This window comes from Bison bison, unplaced genomic scaffold (assembly GCF_000754665.1).
Source record: "Bison bison bison isolate TAMUID 2011002044 unplaced genomic scaffold, Bison_UMD1.0 scf7180017847294, whole genome shotgun sequence".
Taxonomy (NCBI): Eukaryota; Metazoa; Chordata; class Mammalia; order Artiodactyla; family Bovidae; genus Bison; species Bison bison.
The window spans coordinates 85597-94518 of record NW_011477867.1 but is presented as its reverse complement, the minus strand read 5'-3'; the positions used below and the strand labels follow the sequence as shown (position 1 = coordinate 94518).

General features: G+C 57.7%; 1 protein-coding gene across 3 annotated transcripts in view; it reads right to left on the bottom strand.

The window, feature by feature from the left end:
* Positions 1–961: 961 nt before the first annotated feature.
* The window catches only part of LIPE (lipase, hormone-sensitive), a 17981-nt gene continuing 10020 nt past the window's right edge, over positions 962–8922 (bottom strand). For all 3 annotated transcript variants that reach the window (XM_010842600.1, XM_010842585.1, XM_010842593.1), the window contains exons 3-10: positions 7914–8004; positions 7655–7800; positions 7334–7519; positions 6867–7161; positions 5896–6123; positions 5491–5667; positions 2001–2422; positions 962–1604 (exon numbers count right to left, since the gene is read on the bottom strand). In XM_010842600.1, coding sequence (XP_010840902.1) covers positions 1395–1604; positions 2001–2422; positions 5491–5667; positions 5896–6123; positions 6867–7161; positions 7334–7519; positions 7655–7800; positions 7914–8004 — 1755 coding nt within the window. In that variant the 3' untranslated portion in view covers positions 962–1394. The remainder of the gene's footprint in view (positions 1605–2000; positions 2423–5490; positions 5668–5895; positions 6124–6866; positions 7162–7333; positions 7520–7654; positions 7801–7913; positions 8005–8922) is intronic.

The following is an 8922-nucleotide window of genomic DNA, read 5'->3' as shown; positions in this document are numbered from 1 at the left end:
AGCCCTTCTATGGCTCCTGCTGCCATTTATAGTCCAAATTGCATTCCAGCTCCTTCAGGATCTCTTGCTGACCAGTCTAGGCCCCTCAGACCACTCCCCACTTTGCATCTGAACTTCTGGTCAGGCAGAAGCCTTGACCACTGACCGCTGGCTCTCACAACCTTGTCTATTTCTTCTTAGTAAACTTTTGCTCTTTCCTGGATCACCTCCTCTGTGAAGGACTTGCTGGCTACCACAGATAGAACCTGTGGGGACTGACAGTCTGTGCCTGGGTCTCTCCCCACCTGAGTGTGGAAATTTGAAGGCTAGCCCTGGAAGGAAATCTCTGCTTCAAACCCAGGGCTTACAGAGGGTGAGGGCTTGAGTGGCTGTCACAGCTGGGCAGAGCTTGAGTCCCAGTTTTTGAGTGATCAGTTTGTTTCTGATTTCCTGTTAGCTTTGCTCCGGTTCTCAAGGGACTTCCTGTTTTCTTTTCCCGGTGGGTGCGGGGTCTAGGTTTGTAAAGAGGAGTAGCTGAGAAGCCAGCTTCTGGCACTGTACCTGGATTAGGTCTGAGGAGGAGGTGGGTCTGTGTTAGCAGGGGGGCTCCTGCCCTTCCACTCTCAAGAATGCAGGCCTGCACACCCCTTCTTTCTCAGGACCCAGGTGTTGGGCCCCCAGCCTTCCGTCGGCTCGCCAGTGCCAAGTTCTCGGGCTTCTGATGCTGCCCCCTGGTGGGCAACCCCCGTCCCCACTCTATTTGCCCGTTGTTGAACTGCTAGGTCCTGACTCCTTTGCGACCCTATGGACTGCAGCCCGCCAAGCTCCTCTGTCCGGGGGATTCTCCAGGCAAGAATACTGGAGTGGGTTGCCATTTCCTTCTTCAGGGGATCTTCCCAACCCAGGGATCGAACCCGAGCCCCTTGTGTCTCTTGCATTGGCAGTAGGATTCTTTACCACTGAGCCACCAGGGAAGCCTGTCTATTTGCCAGAGGCCAAACTAATTAAATACTTTTATTTACAAAAAACAAACAAAGCAAATCGATCTGCAAGGTCGGGCCAGGCCCGCCCCTGCAGTGGTCACAGCAGCAATAGAAGGCAGTGATCCCGTGCAAGTCCGGCTGTCTCTGAGTCTGGTTTGTGTGCGCCCTCCTCCCCGAGGCCAGGGTCTTAGCTTTGGGGAGGGGGCCCCCGCCCGACTCTCCCCATGCCGTTCCCCCTACTTAAGGCACAGCCCACCCCCTTCCACCCAGCCCGAGAGAGGTCCTGGATGGGCCGGGGAGCCCCGGGCCCGGGGTTCCCCCCGCCCTTCCCGAGGCGCATTCACCAGGGAGCCCTGCGCAGATGGGTACAAGCGGCCTTTAGTGTCGCCCCACGCGACCCCCCTCTCCCCGCGGGGCCTGGCACGCCCCGGCTCAGACCGGCGGCCCGGGAAGATTGAGGATGAGACGGATGCGCTCCACGCACAGCGCGGCTGCCTGCCGCGTCTCCCGGCACAAAGCCGCCAGGCTCAGGAAGCCGTGCGGCAGGTCCTCCACCACGCGCAGCGTCACGGGCTGGCCCAGGCCGCGGAGCCGCCGCGCGAACATGACCGAGTCGTCCAGCATGGGGTCCAGCGCGCAGGCCTGCGGGGGCGGGGCAGGGAAATGCGCAGACGGCGGGGGAGGACAGAGGCAGGAGACACGAGGATGGGGGCGGGGAGAATCGGAGAATGAGTCTGACTGGGTTCTGCCTGGCTTCTCCCTCCCCCGAGAGACCCACTCTCTCTTTGCCCCTTCCCCGACTCTCCAAGCCCAGCGCCTGCCCGGCGATCTCAACAGGATTGCAAAAGCAAACTGGCAACTTTGACCCCCTCAGTCCACCCGTTGCCAGGCCTTCCCTCCTGCTGGCACCCCTCTCCCTGCGGCCGCGCTTTCTCCCTTTCCCCCCACTTGCCTCCCCGGGAGCTCCTTTCTCCAGGAGCTCCAGGCCCCTGCCAGCCCCACTCCTCGCCTGCTCCACCTTCCTGGCCTGGCGCTCACCACGATGTGCACAGGTGGCAGAGTCTGCAGCATGCTGTCGGGTGCCAGCAGCGGTGACATGAAGGGATTCTTGACGATGGGGGCCGAGTAGAGGGGCATCCACATGGCACCCTGGCTGCAGCGCCGTGGGTGGAAACCCTCGGGGAAGGCGGCGCCCACACCTCGAACTCGGTCCTTGTTGTTCAGCTCCTCTGGGGCCTCAGACATTTCAGATCCATCCTCAGATCCAAGTAAGAAGTTGACGGTTGAGGGTGCGGAGGGGCCGAGTGTCTCCGCTGACAGTGACAGCTCTGGCGTGTCTGTTGTGTCACTGCTGTTCCTGAGGCCCAGGTCATGCAGCTTCAGGCTTTTGAGGGAGTCCGTTCCCAGTGGGCCCTCCGGCTGGGTCAGGGCTGCTTCAGACACACTGCGCCGCATTGGCTCTGTGAGAGGTGCAAGGTCAGGGGACCGGTCAGGCCTGCAGCTAAGCCTGGCTCTGTGGGTTGAGTGTGTGGGTGGCTGGCAGGGAAGGCCGCCTTGGGAGCAGAGGCTGGTGGGGGATTGTACCCTAGGGCTGTAGAGGCCCAGACAACAGGGTGCCCCAGGCTGCAGTTCCAAGGGGGCGGTGGAAGGAGTCCCTTGGCTTGGAGGTGGGGCTCTGTCCTAATGGAGGGGTGTGTGTGACTGGGAACATGAAATGTCAGTCAGTTTACCTCTGGGAGCCTGTTTCCTCTTCTGAACAAAGGGGATAAAAATAGTCCTTACCTCATAGGAAGTGGTGGGAACTCAGTGGGATTAATAAAATTCGGGATTAGATACTGCTACTCCTGGGGAGGCTTCCCAGGTGGTGCTAGTAAAGAATCTGCTTGTCAATGCAGGAATCCTGGTGTCCATCACTGGGTTGGAAATATCTCCTGTAGTAGGAAATGGCAGCCCACTCCAGTATTCTTGCATGGAAAATTCCATGGACAGAGAAGCCTGGAGGGCTGTGGTCCATGGGGCCACAGAGAGTGAGACATGACTGAGCAATTGAGCACAGAAAACATCCCTGGGAGGTCATAATATATCTATATCTATCTATATATTTTTTTAATTTTAAACATTTTTAATTGAAGGATAATTGCTTTACAGAATTGTGTTGGTTTCTGCCAAACACCTGGTAATGTTTTATTACCAGGTGCCTTGTTTTAGCTGCCTCCTTAGCCCCCAACATGGGGCTGTAGGCTTTTCCTGGTCACTTGAGAGAGTATGAATGGATCAAAGTGGAATGGTGAGCAGGCCCACATGGCTTGAAAGGAGGCTGTGTTCACAGGGCACTAAAAAGAATCTTGAGGACATATCAAGACTTTCAGAGACCCCCACAGCTTTAACTATGTAGATCTGCTCCCTGAAATTCCTCCCTGTTCTTCACCTCATCCCTTCCCTTTTTGTTTTTTGGCTGATCTGTGACGCACGTGGGATCTTAGTTCCCTGACCAAGGATCAAACTCAGGTCCCCTGCACTGGGAGCATGGAGTCTTAGCCACTGGACCACCAGGGAAGTCCCCATCCCTTCCCTTTGAATGACAGACAAGCCAGTGCCCAGCTGATGCTAAAGGTGCACTTCAGGCCTGCCTGGTGTGCTCACTGCGGCCTCAGCTCCACTGATTTGATCAGGACCATTCTGCTTACCACTACTGCCAGGACCTTACATTTTTCAATTTTTCTTTTTTTTCTTTCACTTGCCTTTATAAATCCATGAAGCCAAAATGCAGGATGATACGAGAATAACTGCTTAGGTGCCCTGTAGCCCAGAGGGTCAATGGAACCAAGCTGTTGACTAGAGTCACAGACACGGCCAATCAGGGTGCTGGCATCTTCTAAGAGCACCTACTGTGTTCTAGGTACAAGGCACAAAACAGCACCTACTGTGTGCCAGGTGCTTGACACAGATAGGTAGGCAGTCCTTACAGCAACGTAATGAGGCAGGTATTCTTACTGTATTTCCCCCAGAGGGGCAAAGCTAGGCGCACAGATACTGCAACTTGCCTGTTATAGTACCTGGTACTGTAGGGAGCTCGACTGGCGTGTGTGCCTCTAGGGTCTGCTCTTGTCACCTTTCTGCTACAAGGAAAGCCCCAGTGCCAAATGGTCCATGTGTCTAAAATTCAAATCCTTTTTCATTGCTTTTGCATGTATGTGCTTAGTTGAGTCGGAGAAGGCAATGGCACCCCACTCCAGTACTTTTGCCTGGAGAATCCCATGGACGGAGGAGCCTGGTAGGCTGCAGTCCATGAGGTCGCTAGAGTCGGACACGACTGAGTGACTTCACTTTCACTTTTCACTTTCATGCATTGGAAAAGGAAATGGCAACCCACTCCAGTGTTCTTGCCTGGAGAATCCCAGGGATGGGAAAGCCTGGTGGGCTGCGGCTGCCATCTGTGGGGTTGCACAGAGTTGGACACGACTGAAGTGACTTAGCAGCAGCAGCTTAGTTGAGTCCAGCTTTTGCTACCCCATGGACTGTAGCCCATCAGGCTCCTCTGTCCATGGCATTTCTCAGACAAGAATACTGGGATGTGTTGCCATTTCCTTCTGCAGGGGATTTTCCCCACCCAGGGATCAAAACTGAGTCTCTTGAGTCTCCTGCATATGCAGGCAGAATCTTTAGCTACTGTGCCACCTGTTTTTGGGTGTATTTATTTGTGTTGGTTGGAATATCCTGATATTAAAAACTGAATTTAAAATAAAGCATATTCAATTGGAATAATTTTCTGAATAACAGGAACTGTATCTACTTTTTTTCTTGGCCCATGGCTTGTGGGATCCTAGTTCCCTGACCAGGGTTTGAACCTGTGTTCTCGGCTGTGAAAGCGCTGAGTCCTAACCACTGGACTTCCAGGGAAGTCCCTGGAAATGGTATCTACTTTTGAACATGCAATTTCTATTACCCAGAAAATACTGTTGATTTATTAGAGATAGAAAGTAATTTGAGGTGGGTGTGTTTAAAATCCTTAAAATGTTAGGAAATGGGAAAAAATGGATCCCTGGATGGAAGTGATTTTTCGCAGCCTGAGGGTCTTCCCACCTACCTGGGGTGGGGATTTCCTCCACTTACTGATGTCTCTCCCACTTTCTGATCTCCCTGCGTGCCTCTGTTAAAAGTCAGTAAAGAATCTAGGAGAGCTGGACTTCCACCTGAGGGCCCAGGGAATTTCGGTGGACTGGATTCTTGGGACTGAAAATCAGGACACACAGCTGGCCTTCTGAGTCATTCCCTAGGTTGCCTTTCTGGGAGGGGGTATTTGGAAAGCTAAATCTTACAGTTCTTGGGATCCTGAGCTGACCCATGTGATCAGAAGTTCTGGAATTTCTAGAATGTGGACTAAGGCTTTATGGCAGGAGCCAGGAAGGTGATCTCTGCTTCTCTGAGTGCCCAGGGCCCAGCCCCTTGCCTCCCCCAGGACCTTCTGGTGCTAGGCTGTCCCTCCTGGCCAGGCTGGATGGGTGTGTGAGGGAAGGGTGCCACTCACCTGTCTTGGACACTGATTTCAGGTGGGACTTTTGCCCACCCAACTCCAAGAAGGAGTTGAGCCACGAGGAGGCGCCCAGGCGGAGGTCTCGCAAGAGCAGGGCCGTGTCCCGCTGCACGAGCCCCATCACACCCAGCGCCTTCTGGTCTGAGTCGGGGTGGTCCTCAGTCTCCGCACCTGTGAGTGGATGCGTGTGTTGGGTGGGTGAGTTGGTCTCCTCTCTTTCTGGGCCCAGTCTCAACACACACAACCTCAGGCACCTCTGCCCTCAGGGACCTAGACTATCTGATGGCTTCAGCAGGAACAGGGAGTCTCAGATTCCTCCCCTTTGTACCCAGTGAGACAGGGCTCTAGTCTCTGTCCCTGGAGGAGCCAGGGCCCCAGTTGTATGCAGATGGGACTAACCGGCATAGGCGCTGACGCACTTGGAGAGCACGCTGAGAGGCAGCAGGGGGTCCATGAGGCTCAGCAGGCGGGAAGGAGAGGCGGTGGACTGCAGCATGGTGGCCGGGTAGGCTGCCATGATGCCATCTGGCACCCGCACCCCGTAGGCCGCTGCCCGAAGGGACACGGTGAAGCAGAGGTTCCCGCCGGCGCTGTCTCCGGCGAGGCATATCCGCTCACCTGTTGAGCCTGGCGTGGAGGGGGCTTGGTCAAGCCTGGCAGGGAGGAGCTGGAGCTCTGGGCTCTCGGAGGTCGGGCTTGGGGTTCTGGCCCACTGCCATTTTAGAGACTGGGAAACTAAGGCAGGGATCTGGACCTATTTGGGGGATAGTGGGCAGAGGATCAGGCAGGCTGAGGATGTGGAGAGGTCTGGAAATCAGGATGCTGTGGGGAAGCTTGCGGGGCTGGGGGTCAGGAGCAAGGAGGAAGGGTGCTGAGAAAGGGGAGACCCAGCGCCCATGTCAGGAGGGAGGGGCGGCAAGGCCAGAAGGTGGCAGCTAGGGTTCGGGCTGGCTATCCTGTGCCCTGAGCCCTGCGGCATGGCCTCACCCTGGTCTGTGCCTCCCGGGCTGTGTGGGGAGCAGGAGGGCGGAGGAGCTGTTGGGCTGGAGCCCAGCTGGGTAGCCGCCAGCAAGGGGCAGCAGTGGGTAAAGAAACAGGAGGAGAGAAGAAAGGGCCAGAGTTGGGGACAGAGCGTCAGGGCTAGAGTCGGGGGAAGCAGGAAGAGGAAGTGGGTGAGTGGACCGTGGGAGCCCGGGGCAACAGAGGCAGAGCTGCAGGAGGGGGCAGGGGACACAGTGGGGTGAGCAGGTGGCAGAGGTGGGTGGTGGGAGGTGGACGGGCAGGCAGGGTGTCAAGACTGAGGCTCCAGTGCCTTGTGGCTCTTTGCCCCTGCTGTGCTGGGGGCTGAGGCAGGCTGGGAGGGGGCTCACCGAGCAGGGCGCAGTGCTTGACGGCCCAGCAGTAGGCATAGAAGCACTCTTCGAGCGCCCGGGGGAAGGGGGCCTCGGGGGCCAGGGAGTAGTCGATGGAGAGGATGGGGGCGCCCAGCTCCTGGGCCCAGCTCTTGAGGTAAGGCTCGTGTGACTTGGAGGTCTGGGCCACGAAGCCGCCGCCGTGGATGTGCACCACCAGGGCCCTGGAGCGGGGTGCCTGCTGGGGGCGCAGCCGCAGCTCCAGGCTCCTGGGGCCCTCGGACCTCACGAAGCTGCTGAGCTCCTTGCTGTCCTGGGGGAGAGGAAGGAAGGGGTGGTGGGTCACGGGGCGGGGGCGGCCTGCCTGGGCCTCACTCCTCCCAGACGGAGAGGGGGCAGGTGTGAGCTGTGAGGCGGGAGGTGGGGAAGGCGCTCCCACCGTGCTCCTCAGCTCTGCGCCTGTTCCGGCAGAGCCAGGGCCCTACCTGTCCTTCCCGCAGGTCATAGGAGATGAGCCTGACGAGGACAGGCCCGGGGCCTGTGTGGGCCAGCGGGGGCGAGATGGTGACTGTGAGCTCGGGGTCCGAGGTCAGAGGCATTTCAAAGGCGACGGGTGGCAGGCTGAGCAGGCGGCTCACCCTCACGGTGGTTGAGGCCATGTTTGCTAGAGACTGGGCCGGGGGTAAGAGGAGGAACTGCTGGCAGGGGTCCCCCTCACGTCTCCCCTCCAACCTCCCCGCCCGTCTCTTCCCTCCTGTGCCCGCCCTGGGCCCCGTCACGTCCCCATCGCTGGACCCCAGGCTCACCGATAGCACCTGGATCTCGGTGATATTCCAGAAAGCTTTCCAGAAGTGCACGTCTAGGTTCTGAATGATCCGCTCAAACTCAGCCCCACGCAGCTCGGGGTCGATGGCAAAGCGGCCGCCAGTGAAGAGGGAGCTGGCGGTCACACCTGGAGGTCGGGAGGGGTGTCAGGGAGCCCCTGGTGGCCTTGCTGGGGCCCTGGTGTGGGGGAGGGACAGGAAGGGTGGGGGTGGCTGTGGGCAGGGCCCTGTGGGGACTTACTGATGCCAGTCTCGTTGCGTTTGTAGTGCTCCCCGAAGGACACCAGTCCGATGGAGATGGTCTGCAGGAACGGCCGGATGGCGGGTGTGAACTGTGGGGAGAGGCCTCCAAGTCAGGGAGCAGGGGCGGGCAGGGGAGTTGGGGAGCAGAGAAAAGGCGGGTAGAGGCGGTCACTCAGCAAATGTCTAGTGAGCTCAACTGTGTGCTAGGCACTGGGCTAGGCACCTCATGGAGCTGACGTTGAGAAGACAGACAGTACTCAAATGAAGACATGCCATACAATTTCAAGAAATGACCAGTGTCTGAAAGGACGGTCGGTGGAGGGACAGAATTCGGACGAAGGGTCTGACTCTGTTTATGGGTCTCCCCGAGGGACCCAAGGAGGGATCGGAATGAAGCGAGGGATGACTGTACCCCGAGGAGAATAGGACACAAGCAGAGGCCTTGAGAGGCATCCTTGCTTGGCGTGGATGGTGAGTGTGGGGGGAACAGAGAGGCCAGGAGACGGGGGTGGGCGTGGGGTGAGAGCCAAGGGGCAGTGAGGGGCTTATGTGGAGCCTGAGGACTTGGGTTTGTTCTAGACATGATGGAGCCGCAGAGGGTTGTAAGCTGGGAGAAGGATGGTGCAGGGGTCCCTGAAACTCAGCGAGGACCAAGATGAGGGGATACAGGCCATGGGGACCAGTTAAGGGGCAGTGGGGAGAGAGAAACAGGAGAGCTCAGAGATCCTGAGGCAGAGAGAGTCAAACAGGGAGACAGAGACCCAGCATCTCAGAGAGGAGCCAGGCAACTGAGAAGACAATAGAGAACCAGATCAGGGGGAAAAAATCCAAGCCACAGGAGGCTGGGCAAGGGGCCAGCAGGGTTCTTCTGTTCATTCAGCAAGTCCTGGCCCGGGTCCTCCGGCGTGCCAGGCACTGGGCTGGAGCAGAGGCTGAGCGAGACCTGGAGATCAGGGACGTCTGCCCCCAGGGGCTGACATTTTATCTCCAAGATCGGAAGAGCACAC